Consider the following 14,900-nt stretch of genomic DNA (forward strand, 5'->3'; position numbering starts at 1 on the left):
TCAACATTTTCTTTAAAAATAAGGATTTTCCCTGACGTTTGATGTCAAATCTCCTTCCCTTGCACTCACCCTGCCAAAGGTACAGAGTTCTTCCTCCCATGGCTTCCTTTGGCTTACCAGTGAGAAGAAAAAAAGGTAAATATAAGGCATTCCCTAGGATTATTGGATTTCACAAAATCAGAGAATTCTAGAATATACCAGTTAGAAGGGATCCACAAGGAACGGTGAGCTCAGTTCCTGGCCCTGCACAGGACAGCCCCAAGAGTCACACCATGTGCCTGAGAGCACTGTCCAAATGCTTCTTGAGCTGTCAGGCTTGGTGCAGTGACCACTGCCCTGGGGAGCCTGTTCCAGTGCCCAAACACCCTCTGGGTGAAGAACCTTCCCCAGATATGCAACCTGACTCAGCTTCTCGTCATTCCCTCAGGTCCTGACACTGGTCACCACAGAGATCAATGCCTGCCCCTCTGCTCCCCATCACGAGGAAGCTGTAGGCCACAGTGAGGTCTCCCCTCAGGATTCTCTTCCCTAGGCTAAACAAGCCATGTTACCTCAAACACCACATATGTGTTCTCCTCTGGGCCCTTCACCATCTCTATGGCCCTCCTTTGGACACTCTTCAATAGCTTTTCATCTTCCTTGCCTTGGTCACCCACCAGGTGAGACTGCACCAGCACAGAGTACAGCAGGACAATCCCCTCCCTCTACCAGCTGGCAATGCTGTGCCTGATGCACAGATACATCTATTTGATGATAAATCCTCAGCAGCATTTCGCGGGGAACTGAAATCAAAACAAAGATTGAACACCAAAATTGTATCAATGATGAGTAGGCACCCTTTATTGACATTACCAGGATGCACTGCGGATAAATCCATCCATAAGTGCTTCAAGGAAATCACAAAAGCAAAAACCTTAGATTTCCAGAAGTTATTACACATTCATTGTGTGTGTGTGTGTGTGTCTCAGCTTAAACAGCACTCATTTCACGAGTCTCGCTGGACAGCGCTGCTGCAATTGCTTCACGGTCTTGTCTGCCATCTAGGGACCTTTTATTTCAATTACAGTTTCTCAGAAACACTCGGATTTTTACTCCGTAAATTAATCCGTTCTATTGCTTTTATCTTTTCGCTTTGGGTGACTTGTTTCACAGCCTTGAATGCTGAATGCTGATTGATTATGTGTCAGTTTGAAGATTTGCAAAACTATGTTCTTTTCCCAGTCCATCTTTGCTTGAAAAAGGTCTCTCTTCTCCAAAAGTTAGGAAATTCTCAGCAAGTTGAGCAAAATATAAGGTTATGCTCATTTCTTGTCACACACATAACTAAAATAATTCTACATTAATTCTGTATTAACTTTATTAACTATTTATTATTAACATTTCAACTATTTTCACTATAACTGTTAGAAGAATTAAAATCTTTTAAAAACTTATTCATACTAGTAAATACAGATCTAATTTGAAATGTGCACGACTTCAAAAAATTTAGCAGGTCCTTTTCAGTTGTCCTGTTCCCTAGTCTTGGAACTGGTTCTCCTGTTCTTCTTCCTGGATGCTATTTCCTCAGCCTAGGAGGCAGATTTCTGACTGGTTACTCCTTTTAAGCAACATAGAAAGGAAACATAGATGCTTTCTACCTATAAAAAAATCTGTCTTATCTTAAAGGTTATAGGATTCTCTGAAAGTTTCTCGAGCAAACAAAAATACCAAACAGCATCATTCCCAAGAAAGTTTTCTCAGGTAAACTAAGCAAAACTATTTAACGGACTAACATTTCTTCAAATTATTTAGGCAAATCCTGTTGTCACTTCCACCTCTGAAGCCTTTATTTTAGTTTTTTAATGCAGTTCCCAATGTCCTTACTGCCTCCCAGTGATTTAAAGAAAAACTAGATATTGATAGTAAAGCATAATTTTATTACGGCCTGGCCATGGCAGGGGCCACACAGGGGGCCCATGCCCTCAAGTATGTGTCCAAAATTCAGCCCTTTTTAAGCAGTTAGCTCCAAATATTATCTGTTACAGTCACTCTGTAGATTTACATCATGAAATTATACATTCTGTTGTTTATGTCTTATGTTGTTTACTATTCTTCATCCCCTCCCCTTATATCCAGGTTCTGCTTTCCCCTGCCTCTCTGTGTTAGAAAGCACTTCTCATGTGCTTCGAGCTGCTTCTCCATTCAAGCAAGTCCTCTTATCTTGGTTGCACATACTTATAATATAAGTACGTTATATTAGTATAAGTTATATTAGTATAAGTATGTTATATTGCACTTAGTTAGCTCTAGCTCTTTTTATATTAACTGCCCACCACTTGGGCTGACCCCACTTGCAAACAGTTACATTACATTACATTTTGAAAAGTCTAAGCAAATTCAAAAGCTAGCAAAAATATGGTTAAATTTTAAGCCATATTATTTTGTCTTTGTTTCACCAGTGCCCGGGGACACCAATGTCCTGGGACCCAGGCCGGGCACAGCAGCGGGCACAGGGCTGGCACAGCCCGGCCCGGCTCTCCTGGGGCTGTGCCGGGACCAACAGGGCCCGGCACTGCCTGAGCTCCACTCCGGCTCGCCCGAGGCAGCGCTGGCGCTCCAGGGGCTCTTGCCGAAGGAGCCCCGACTCCTTCGGGCTGCGCCGTGCCAGCCCAGCATCCCCAAGCGCCTGTCCCGCCGGCCGAGCCCCTGCCCGGCTTCTGCAGCGCCCTCGGTCCCGGAGCAGCGGCGCCACCGAGGGGGCGGCCGGGCCCCGCCTGGCCCTGCCCGGCGGCTGCTGAGGCGGCCAGACCGGCGGGGCACGAACAGCCCGGCGGGGCACGAACAGCCCGGCGAGACACGAACAGCCCGGAGGGGCACGAACAAGCCCGGAGGGGCACGAACAAGCCCGGCGGGGCACGAACAGCCCGGCGGGGCACGAACAGCCCGGCGAGGCACGAACAGCCCGGCGGGCACGGCCGGCGCCCTTCCCCACACGCGCCTAAACAAGTGCGGCCAAACCACTGCACTCTGGCTGCCGCCTTTATGGCCCTTCGGGCTCCTTTCATCAAAGGCAGAACGGACACAGTGTCCATGGACTCTGGTCCTTAGCAGTCCCTTCCCAAAGGGAGTGGTTGAGCCTCCCTTCCCATTCCAGCGGCACATCTGCCATCCTCAACAGAAAGAAGGAGTCTTTCTCATGCTGAGGTGAAACCTGTGGTGTTTTAGTTTATGGCCGTTACTCCTTGTCCTGTGGTTGGCACCACTCAAGTCTGACACCATCCTCAAGATGCCCACCTCTGAGATATCTATATGCATTAATGAGATCCCCTCTCAGTCTTCTCTTCTCTGGACTAGAGGCCCAACTCCTGCAGTCTCTCCTCAAAAGAGAGATGCTGAATGAAGAGGTGAGGAAGCTGAGGAGTATCGGGGAGTCCAAGGGACAGACAGACTTCTGCAATCACACCTGCCTTCCCTGACACAAGCCCCACAGGCAGACAGCATGCGTGGGACAGAGGATTTGCTATCCTGTCTCCACCTGGCAGAACACCATGACCCATTGGAAGCGTGGCAGAGGTGACAAGTCCCAGCCTGGCACAGCAGGTGCGTCTCCTCTGACTGTCCTCTCCCTCCCCAAGTACCTATGGATAATAGATATGAGCCTCTGCAAGTGGAACCAAAGAAGGTGGGGATGTCTGCTGCAAATGCAGTAGAGAGGAGAGGGAACAGCTCCTGGATTTCTGCAGTGTGTGGCAGGGACCTTCCTGACACAGCTGGTCAGTGAGCCAAAGTGGGCAGGCATTCACTGGACCTGTGAACAGATAAGGACTGGCGGATGCTATGATGGCTGGAGGCCACTGGGCTCTGCAATCATGAAATGATGGGTTCTGATTCTTGGAGAAGGAAGGATGAGGGATCAGCAGAATTGCTGCATTTGAAATTTGAGAGTTCTGGGGGATTTTCATCCAGCTACAAGTCATGAGCAGGTAAAATAGCTTGTAGTGAGGATTATTATACAATCTAGTACAACAGTAGAAAATGGCACATTCCCTGCGAGTATGTATTATTTTTAAACAATTATTTGCTTGTTTTATTTAATTATTTAATTATTTCTTTATTTACATGTCGTTTCATAAACAGGCTGCCCAGGGCAGTAGTAGAGTCACATTCCTTGGAGAGATTTAAAAGACATGTAGATGCAGTACTTGGTGGTCTAGTGGTAAGCTTGGCAGTGCCAGCTTAATGGTTGGACTCAATGAGCTCAGAAGTCTTTTCCAGCCTAAAGGACTCTAGAAGTCCGAGCTTCTATCTGCCAGATACAGCTAGTTCTGTGTTAGCAGCATTAGTTTTATCAAAAGGCTTCATCTCAGTTGCTCTTCAGGGCTAAGGTGCTGACTCCTTTAGCTCCTAGTGCTGAGGTGCTAATGCTAACCAAGATGACTCAGAGAGAACACAGTTAATCCAGTTTCTTCTGTAACACGGAAGGTTAAAGTGTGGGAACTGATAACAGGAGTATTGTTTGTGCGTCACCTCCTTCCTCCTCTTCAGGACTTTCATGGCCTTGAAAGAGAAAAGAGTTTTCCTAAAGAGAGAAATGAAGCAACAAGTTACAGGTCACAGGTCTTGCTCTTTGCAATCGGCACTTGTCTGGTTCAAAAGCGAGAGGGGAATGCTGGAATGATGCTTCTGAACTTTGGAACAAGCTTCCTGTGTTTTCCGAAGCCTGCCTTCCTGTAGCCTGTCCACCACTTGATCTATTTAGTCTCTGCCTCTTACCTCCTTCTTCTGATGGGACTTGCCCATTTTGGACCATTGGTTTTCTCTTCCTCCCACCTTCCATGTTGTCCCACCTTCGGTTTGACCTTCCTTTTGTTCCTTTCTTTCCTTACATCCATTACAGCCAGACTTCTGTGGCTCACAGAGGTGCACAGGGAGGCTCCCAGAGGTGCAACAGAGGCCCAGAATGCTTCTTTGAGCTGTCAGAGTACTGCAGCAGCATACTGATAATAATGGATAATTAGTACTGGATCATTAAAGCCATTTTTCAGCAACAGAATTTCAGCTGGGACTTTCAGCAAGTAGATCAGTTTCCAAATGCCACCCTCACCCATAAGATGGAGCCCAAGATTTCATCCAAGGCTTAGGCACTCTCAGCCTCTTTTCCAAGGCCCTGATTTCTGTATATTTACAGCAGAGAACCTGCAGAGATACAGCAGCTCAACAAAGAGACCTCCTTAGCAGCTGTGATACACTGCTGTGTTAGGATTTGGAAAGCTGAAAGGCACATTCTTTACCACACAGTGTTCCCTGGCATGCTGAAAGTTAATTGGATCAGGGGTGTACGTTTGAGTCAGAGAGCAGTGATCATTTCACAAAATGTGTTAGCCTTATTAAGCATTGAAAATCCAGGATACAGTTTCTAAAAACTCTGTGATGTCCACCAATAGAGGATAGTCCTTCTATGTCTGCACTAAATCACCATGAAAACAAGCTAAGCCTCAACTCCTTATTACATGGAAGGGTAGAGTTGATTTCAAGAGGAGTTTTGTGCCCTTTTTTTGCTTCCCTGGACATTCCTCTATTTTCTTTTTCAAGTCAGGTCCAAATTTGAAACCTAGATTTTGATAGAGACTCATTGCATCTCATTTTAATAGGGGGTGTCAGTCAAAAGTCATTGTACACGTAGCATGGGATCTTGAAGAAGGTCTGTGAGGCCATGGCTTTTGACTATTCTAAACCCGCGTGTTTTGGCCTTTACAACTACAGGGCATTGCAGAGCAGTGGGACAGGCTGCTACAGAGCTTCAAGTGAGAGAGGAGAACTTTCCACAATTCTTTTGGCCTTAGCTCTAGAGAATATTCAGGGTCTCTGGATGAATTTCGTAGCAAACCTAGAGCGGCTGCTATTGTGATGTCAGGGGATCGTTGCTACATCACGGGGATGTCAACGCAGCGTTGCCCTGGTGCATGGAGTGTTGTCCTGGTGCACAGACTGTTGTACTGGTGCATGGAAGGCCTCGGTGTGCAGAGCACCTTTGGCTTGCTCACTGCAGGAGGCTGCTCCTCATCAAGGCACTCTCATCCAGGAGGCCGCAACTTGACACCTGCGGTGTCCTTTTCTTCCCTTGGCGTGCACAGGCTGCTGAATTGTTGCACAGCATTACTAAGATGTTCAAGCAAGTCTGTGCTGCTGCTTGCCGGTTTGTTCTGTTGGCCATTTCTTTGTATTCTTGCCCGGACCAACCCTGGCTGGTGACCCATCTAGCCAGTAAGTAGTGGTTCTTTCTAGGTGTAGGTGACCTGGCTTTTGTACTGTTGTGTTGTTTGGGCTATCCCTTAGGAACTGAATTGCCTTTGAAACCAAAATGCCATCAAGATCCCATGACTTTGCTAAAGCTCAGGTCAACAGCGGCACCCAAAAAAGGGATGTCTCCAGCCATTCAAAGTGGTGTGGAGCAGCATTTTTAATTGAACCTGCAGGCATTCTGTTCCCTACATGAGTTAGTCTGTGGTAGTGGAGTATGTCATTTCCTCACTTTGCTTGTCCAACCAATACAGCTTTCCAAATATAGATTGGCAGAGCTTCTCAGAAGTCCACCTAAAGACTGTTCAATGCTCTCCAGAACTGAGGGAAAGCATCTTCCTTTCTAAAGAGGAAAAAGAATAGCCTGGTATATTGTGCTGTTCTCTTGCTTGCTGTGGGAAAGAACTGCTACTACTAGGGGGATGTCATGAAAGAAAAGTGCTCTCAATTTGGGTTCACCTGTTCCATGGGATTACCCACAACAGGCAGATTTCTAACCTCTGGTTCATTTTCCTTTGCCCATTTCAGGTGAAATTCTGCATGAATGCAGAGGAGCCCATCCTTCAGTGAATGATAAGGTAACCTTTGACATTCCTACCTTTCAAAACTGTGGAGTGAGCTGTGAACTTTGCCTGATGCAATCATGTGCCAGCCCTCTAGGCTGAAAGTCCTCTTCAGTGTCTTTGCATCAGCAGAGAAGGTGTCCCTGGCTGTTTTCTCATTTTGTCTTGCACAGCTTTTAAGTAGATGACAGTCTGGTTCTACAGACAGAAAGTTTTTTGCTGGCTTTACCCATGGTGGAACAACAATAGTTCACAACAATATGCAGTGCTGTCTGACTGGCCAACTTTACTTCAGTTTTAGCAACTTAGAATCCTATTTCCATCAAAGTTTATTATTTCTCCTTAGTACAGCCAGATAGATAGCTGAACACAAATAAGGTTGTAAATGAAATGTAACTCCCTGTCACTCATGCTGCTGTCTGTCCACAGAGCACATCACCAGCATCAGAAGCTCCTCAGGGTCCTTCTGCTTTGCTGTTTTCTGAGGAAAAAGAGCAGGAAGGCAACAACAAAGCTCCACCTGTTGTTGGACTAGAGTCTGAACATCCAAAATCAGTAAGAGCCAACTTTCTTTTGCGCTGTCATTAGTGTCATCCAGAGCTGCCTGTTCCTGATCAGGCAGCACTGGCCATTCCTGGCTGAAAATTCTGAGGGCTCAAGTCCTACCAAAATAAAGTGTTTCCCTGTCCCCCCCCAGCCACTGACACCTGGCAAATGGATTCCAAACTTTCAAGTTTAGTAATTATTTTCTTGACATTCTGACAGGGACCATGAGTTTATCTCCATATCACATAAGAGGTAGTGCTGTCTCTGTAAGTGCTATGGGTGTAAAAGGCAGGAACTTGCTCCACAGTGTCTGTGCAGGCTCCCTGTCACCAGCAGAGCGAGCAGTCCAAAAGCACAGTTCACAGCCTTGCAGAAGACGTAGGAGAATTGTCCCATGGACGTACCTGCCCTTCTCCATGGACTGTCTAAGTAGCTAAATGGACAACTTAGACTACACCCATAGATTTTACATGACCAAAGCTTGGTGAGCACAATCCTACACAGCTTTGCCATGGCAAGAGAAGGTTGGTCAGGGAAGGGCTGGAACATGGTTCCTAATGGCTGTTTCCTCCCTTCGGACACAAGCTGATTCTTTGCCACAGATCAATGCACGCTCTGCTACAGAATCTGCTGCTGCACTGGCATCCGAAGAAGAAGGTGACACTCCTACACCTGAGAACTCCTACATGAACACTTCCAGCAGTTCTTACAGCAGCATCTACTGGCAGTACAAGAGGATAGAGGAGGAGAGCCTAGACGAACTGAGTATGTCTTCTGCCTTTCTTGGCTGATAGGGCAGTGTTAATGTTCAGAGATGACAAACACTTGACTGGGTACCTGTTCTTTTCTGACTTCTCTGAATGTTTCTGCCTGTCAAGGTATCTCTTCAAAGGCCTGTAGAAAATCAGTCTTTGCGGAAGCCACCTGTGCTACAGATCTGCCTGTCTCGTTGTTGTTTCCTAACTAACTACAGCTCACAGCTCCAGACATTGGAGCTGCATTTCTGATCTACCAGATGGTGGGTGGTATCTCCATTTTGAAGGGACTGTCTTTCACTTTGTTTCTTTCAGGGAGCATTGTGAGTGTAGGAGATCCAATGCAGAATTACACTGGATTGGAAAAACTTGCCAAAGGGTAAGTCTGACCACAGTTCCTTCACAAAACCAGGTATTTTGCTGCTGAAAGATCAGGCGTGAAGTCAGACAAGTTTGAAACACATTCAAGCACTGGGTTTACATCCTCCTGCCTCTCAGTACTCATCAGAATTTAGAACTGGAGTCAGATTTCATCATCAGACAACTTGATGCTGGCAGTGTCTTGCCCGCAGCAAGGACCAGGACCTACAAGATCTCCTGTCCCTCAAGTGCATGGCACCTCTTTGCCTGCTTTGTTAGGAGAAATTATGTCTGTATGTCTCCAAATAATACAGCCAAGGTCAAGGGAGGAGAGAATAACTTCCTTGCCTAAAGGAGCAACTGACCACATGATGGCTGTCAGATAACAGTTCCCAGTAACTTTAAATATTTTGCCAAACATATTTTCGGTGGTCAGGAGTATAACCACATAGTTTAGAGACAGAAAACAGAGATGAACAAAGAAACTGTCTTTAGTAGCAGATGCAGTAAAACCCAATGTGGGAATAGACCCAGTGCCAATGCAGTTGAGAGGAAAATGCATCCTGATGGCAGGTGACCTCACAAGGCGGCTGGAGACTGGTTTCCTTGCATGCTGGAGAAAGCCAGCCTAGGTCCTTTACTCAAATGGCTGTCACAGGTGTTCAGGCTTCTCAGAATGACTGCATAGTCTTACCTGAGTTTGGTGATTAGATTCAAAGGAGAGATCTGAGGAAAAACAATGAGAGGTTTGAGGACTCAACAAGGCAAAATGGGAAAAGAATGAAAAATATTACTTTCCAGGTCCTGTAGAGACACTCCTCCACCTTTGGGAGGGGATTTGAATTGAATTAATGTGGTGTGTCCATTTGTAATTTGTTCCAGCCCATCATGTTGCACCTAAGTTTTCTCTTGGATACCCTGCATGGCAAGGAGCTGCTGAGCTGCCATGCTCTTGGCTGAAGCAGACATGAATCCGGATGTTTTATAAACACTGCAGGCAGCAGAGATCCTCAGTCAGGGCTGGCTTTCATTCCTTTCTTCAGTACTCTTTTCTTTCTAGGGGCTTTGGAACGGTCTATACAGCGACCAACACTGTCACAGGAGGACAGGTAAGGGTCAACACGCCCAGCAGATTTTGCAGCTCTTAAGTGCTTTCCACTCTGGTGTGAGCTGTGGCTGGAACTTTGGGTCTCCAGATTTTTCCTGCAAAGGCTGTTCTTCTGAAGCACAGACTAGTGTCAGCCTGTCAAATCCATTCTGGGCAGCTCTTTGGGGCTACAGCTTCAGATTTATGAAATCTCATTTCTGCCTGTCAGCAAATACATCTGACTCTTCCAGGTAGCTTCTCTTCCACATGCAGTGCTGGGCTTTGTGATTGTGCTTGAATAGAGGCCTATGAGGGATTGAAAACTCTAAGCTCTGCTTCTAACCAGAAGCATATCCATAAAATGCCAGAGGGCGTGCGATTTCTTCTTCAACCCAGGAAACAATTGCAAGTGTAAACCGTGTTCAAGAATATTCTTTAGAGTTGCAAAATCACAATACAAGTTAGGAAGTGCTAGGACTGTGTTTCTCCAGGGTAACCTTAATGATCTTTTTAAAACAACATTTTTTCCATCGGTCTGTCTGTGTTGCTTTGTTATGCAATCAAGAACAGCAGCAGTTGCATTGGAAATAAGGATCAAACCCCATAGAAACACTAAAGGATTCCCGGCTGTTGTGCGGTGTTTTCCTTCTGGCAAACCGCACGTGTATGAGAATAGCAGTGATTAACTAAAGTCATTGGAGAAGAACAGAGGTGCAGAGAGTGTTGAGGTTGAGGACTGGGAGCCTGGAGACCATTTGTCCAAATTGACAACACAAAACATCTATGGTCTTGTGTCCTGTAACTCATAGCCAAGCAAGCAGAGAAGCTGGCAGTTGTAGAGTCAGTTCCTAAGCTCTGAGGTGTAATTGAGGTGTAATTGCAAGGCAGTTTGGGACAGCTCACCTCTGTCATTCCAGAAACACTCACTCCATATTCGCTGTGATCTCATGCAAGAGACTTCTCAAGTGAATGCTTTTCAATGTCATTTTAGGTGGCCATAAAGCAAGTGAGTTTCCAGAAACAGCCCAAAAAGGAACAAATTGTCAATGAGCTCTTGGTCATGAGGGACCATAAGCATCCAAATATTGTTAACTATGTAGACAGGTAAGCAGTTCCAGTATGATCATGTGACTGTTCCTTTACGTCCTGCAAGCCAAAGGTTAAAAGAACCCCCTCCGGTCACTGGCAGAGAAGTCAGCTCTTTACTACAATTTATTTATTCATATAAAATGTATAGGAGGAGAGTGCATTTTGTCTGCATTCTTTTTGGGTATGTGTCTTTTGAAGCCTGTTTGCAAAAACCTGGGTCATCCCTATCTTCCACAAAACAATAGCATGCAAGTTCAGAGCCTCCATGTTTTTTTGTTCTTTCTTTGTTGGTTTTTTTTTTAAGTTGATCATATCTTCTTTTATGACACGTGCTGATAAACCTTCCTAGAAATTATTCCCTGTATTTTTCACTTGTCTGCCATCTAAGACATCTCAGTTTTCATTTATGTGCCTTTCTCGTATAGACTACACAGATTACATGCAGTCTATAGCCTAGGAGGAATGTCTCTGCATTTTATTCTGTGTTCATTTCCAAGTGTTCCGAGATCAGAAATCAACTCTAGTCTCTTAAGTAGGATAATTCAGCAAGGCACATTCTCCATGCCATTGTTTCCTTCTTTCAGCTACCTTGTCAGAGAAAAACTTTGGATAGTTATGGAATATGTAGATGGAGGTCCCTTAAGCACTGTGGTCAAGGAAGTGCGTATGGCTGAAGGACTGATGGCAGCTATTTCCCGGGAGGTAAGGGATGCCACTGGTGCTTCCAATTGCTTGGGCAGGCTGGGACTTCTAAACAGGTGGCAAGAACAGGAGTGATTTCATGTTCAGAGCTTTGTTTCTGTCTTGCTTTAATGCTATGGAGAAGAAAGAGCATCTTTCCTTTTTTCCTTTCCTTCTCTTCCTCTTTCCCTTCCTCCTTCCTTTTCTCCTCCCTTTCCTCCTTCCCTTCCTCCTTGCCTTGCCTTCTCTTTCCTAAGAACATGGTGGTGGCAGAATTTTAAACTAATGGCAAAGGAAACTACAGACTCAACTGTTGCACTCCTCAGCTGAAACGGAGAGCATTCCACCCACCATGCTACTTCCATGTCTGCTCTACGAGCTCCCAATAAAATCTTGGTCACAAAGCCTCTCACCCAAAAGCCACCCACTTCATACTAAAGAGAGGGAGTATGTCTGTTTTGGCTAACCATGACTTATCCTCTGGATGGAGAGAGCCCATGCACTGCAGCAGCGCTCATTCTGTCTGTGTCTGCAGAGGATGATGTGTGACACCAACTGCCATTTCTCTTTCCAAAGCTGAAATGGCTTCCCTTAGAAAAGACAGTGTTTTACTACTGAGGAAGCAGCAAGTTCTTCCTCTTCACATGTCATTGTTTTGCCATTCCTCATGTTCACCTAGAAGTGAAATCTTTTAGAGTAATTTCCTTTCTTGGCTGATGAAGTTGGGTCATTACTTTTTTCTCTCCTTTTTCTGTTTTATCTCTCAGTGCCTGCAAGCATTAGCATTCCTCCATTGCCACCAAGTGATCCACAGGGATCTCAAAAGCGATAACATCCTTCTTGGAATGGATGGATCCATCAAGTTGGGTAGGTGTTCCTGCTCAGGTGTGGTGTTCCTGGGATGCGTGTGGAGCTGCTAAAGACTGACTGCTAGTGCCCAAAACGCAGTGCTTGTGGCACTGCACGGAGCACTGCTGCAGGCTGAGAGCACAGTTGCAACGTGCAGAGAGGAACAAGGTGTCAAGAGTGGCTTTGGTTTCTGTATGTCCCTCCCAAAGGGAGGCAGTTACAATCTAAAACATCAAGTGAAGAAAAGCCACTGAATGAAACATCAGGGTTTCTTCAAGTGGCCCATTCCATATTCCCTTGGCTACAGCCCTGAGGAAACAGAGCACAGCCACTTTTCCTGCAGGATTCAGCCTTCTCAGGCTTCTAGTGGGGAACTCATTGCTTGACTTCTTAGCTCAGGCCGGGTTTAATGATATTGGTTTTGTCCTCAGCTGATTTTGGTCTCTGTGCTCGTATCACACCTGAGCAGAGCACACGAAGCTCAACTGTTGGGACTGCTCACTGGATGGCACCGGAATATATCACCAAGGATGCATATGGCCCAAAAGTGGATATCTGGGCACTGGGCATCCTGGTGATAGAAATGCTGCAAGGGGAACCTCCTTACTTTCAGGAACTTCCTGCAAAGGTACGCTGCAAATACTACCACATAACCACTGCTGCTCTAACTTGCCCCATCTTCTCTCTCCCACAAGAAAAAAACCCCATTCACATCAGCTTGAACTACTTCAACCAAGGCCTATCCATCCAAAAATGCTGCTGGAGCATATTAACATCTACTGTAGCTTTAGTTGCATCACTCTTGAACGTAACCTGTAAAGCCTGCAAAGTCAATCCTCAGAGAAGCACAATATGCTCTTGCTGATGTAGTTCCTACTAACTTGGTCAGTCAATGAAATCAGCTGTCAAGGCAAGATCATTTGTATGTCTTTTTGTTGGTGTAGAAAAATCATTGTTAACCCTCTGCAAGAGAAGAAACTGCTGTGGGAGGATGGAGCTCAAAACATGGGGACTATGGGAGCAATTAGGGATATGAAAGGAACAGATAAAGTCTCGGGTTTCCTTTCTCTCTAGGCCCTGCACCTCATAGCTTCACAAGGGATACCAGAGCTGCAAAACAGTGAGAAACTGTCCCCTGCACTGCAGCACTTTCTGACCTGTTGCTTGCAGACAGATGAGGACAGTCGATGGTCTGCTGAGGAACTTCTGCAGGTAAAATGCAAAATGGCTGCATGTCAGACAACTGTGCCATGAATCGGTGTTCTTGCCAACTAAACTCAAAGGCATAAGGTGGCCTCCCCTCTCCTGTTCATCCCCAGAAGTGCTCCATCCTCTGATCACTTCTGTGGCCACTTTGTATTTGAGGGAGTATGTTCGGTTTTCTCTGGTTTCTAATCCCTGGAACAAAGGCCTGAAATGGTGATGGTGATGGAGGAACCCAATAAAATCAGTCCCAGCCAAGTGGTCTAAGCCTTGGCTGTGGGAAGTGTTTGTGAGAGGCTCCCTGTGAGCATCATCCCTGCTGCCCCACTCCTAGAGGTTTCTGCCACCAAGCCCTACTTTTAGAGTTTTCTCCAACCAACACAGGGACAGCTGAATGAGATTTGTCCCAGCTCCATTTGCTGCCTGGCACAGTCAAGTAGATGAGAACTTGTATAGCATCACTGCTACGTTTTGTGGCAGATGGGCAGCTGCTGCTGAATGTGCCACTTGGCTGTCCCTGCTGTGAAGAAAGCTGCCAGCAGGTACAGGAGGGGCATAGTAGGCACTGCTCTCTCACTGCAAGCCAGAGCTGAGTCCATCAGCCCTCCATCACTTGTCTCCCTGGTCTTGTTTTCATGCTGAAAACCTGGACCTCAGTGGTCCTCTTAACAACACATGAGCCCAAATCCTACTGGGATAAACATTTCTTAGCTGGCCTTGAGTTTTCTCAAAGTGCCTTATGCTCCTCATCTTTTTTGACTACAGTAGTCCATGTCTTTAGGAAAGAGGAACCTAAGGAAGTATTTGGAGTTTCCTGAAAGGAATTCCCACAGCATGGGCTGGGCAAATATCCCATCAGAAGAAAACACCTTGATAAATGGGTTAATGAGATTATGGGCCACATTTGCCTGTGATAACAATGTACTGGACATGAAGACAGAGGTGCAGATGGTCCCCTCAGTCCAATTCCTGCATCTGTCTGGTAACCCGAGGAACACTGCTTGAGCTCCTGAGGAACTGAGTTTGGAAAGTAACAGTTCATTTCTCTTCTTTTCCTTTGGGCAGCATCCATTTTTACTCTCAGCCAAGCCTCTCTCAAGCCTGACAGGTGTAATCAATGCAGCAAAGCAGCTGAGAGAGGACAGAAGACGTGACCGTGTTGGCATAACTCTTTCCACTGACAGCAATGGGTGGCACTCAGAAGAAACCTGAAAAAAGAGTATAAACTGGGACATTTACATGGAAGGGGAGTCAGTTAGGGCTTAGGGACAGGGCATCAGCACTAGTATTAGTATTACTATTAGTGTTAGTATTAGTATTAATATTTGTATAAGTATTTGTATTAGGATTAGGATTACGATCTATATTAGCATTAGGATTAAGATTTAGATTTAGGATTTGCATTCATATTGGATTTTACTTTGGTTTTTTTATTAAATTGTTCTTATCTCAACATCCAAGTCTTACTTCTGATTCTCCTCCCTCTTC

At 45.7% G+C, this 14,900-nt stretch overlaps 1 protein-coding gene across 1 annotated transcript; it reads left to right on the forward strand.

Moving 5' to 3' along the window:
• Window positions 1–7,945: 7,945 nt before the first annotated feature.
• On the forward strand, window positions 7,946–14,624 carry LOC139672647 (serine/threonine-protein kinase PAK 3-like). Its single transcript, XM_071557093.1, has 9 exons — window positions 7,946–8,153; window positions 8,459–8,522; window positions 9,564–9,612; window positions 10,582–10,694; window positions 11,264–11,381; window positions 12,128–12,227; window positions 12,641–12,837; window positions 13,284–13,421; window positions 14,478–14,624. The coding sequence occupies exons 1-9, from the start codon at window positions 7,946–7,948 to the stop codon at window positions 14,622–14,624; spliced, it is 1,134 nt and encodes a 377-aa protein (XP_071413194.1).
• Window positions 14,625–14,900: the final 276 nt, after the last annotated feature.

The sequence above is a fragment of the Pithys albifrons genome, chromosome 5 (genome assembly GCF_047495875.1).
Source record: "Pithys albifrons albifrons isolate INPA30051 chromosome 5, PitAlb_v1, whole genome shotgun sequence".
In the NCBI taxonomy this organism is placed as follows: Eukaryota; Metazoa; Chordata; class Aves; order Passeriformes; family Thamnophilidae; genus Pithys; species Pithys albifrons.

Bases quoted from the DNA above. Each gene is read 5' to 3' on its own strand.
- LOC139672647 (XM_071557093.1), top strand. From the start codon at position 7,946: ATGGCTGTTTCCTCCCTTCGGACACAAGCTGATTCTTTGCCACAGATC. The intron at 8,523-9,563 runs GTAAGTCTGACC...TTTTCTTTCTAG, and splicing joins TTGGAAAAACTTGCCAAAGG to GGGCTTTGGAACGGTCTATA. The intron at 11,382-12,127 runs GTAAGGGATGCC...TTTATCTCTCAG, and splicing joins TGGCAGCTATTTCCCGGGAG to TGCCTGCAAGCATTAGCATT.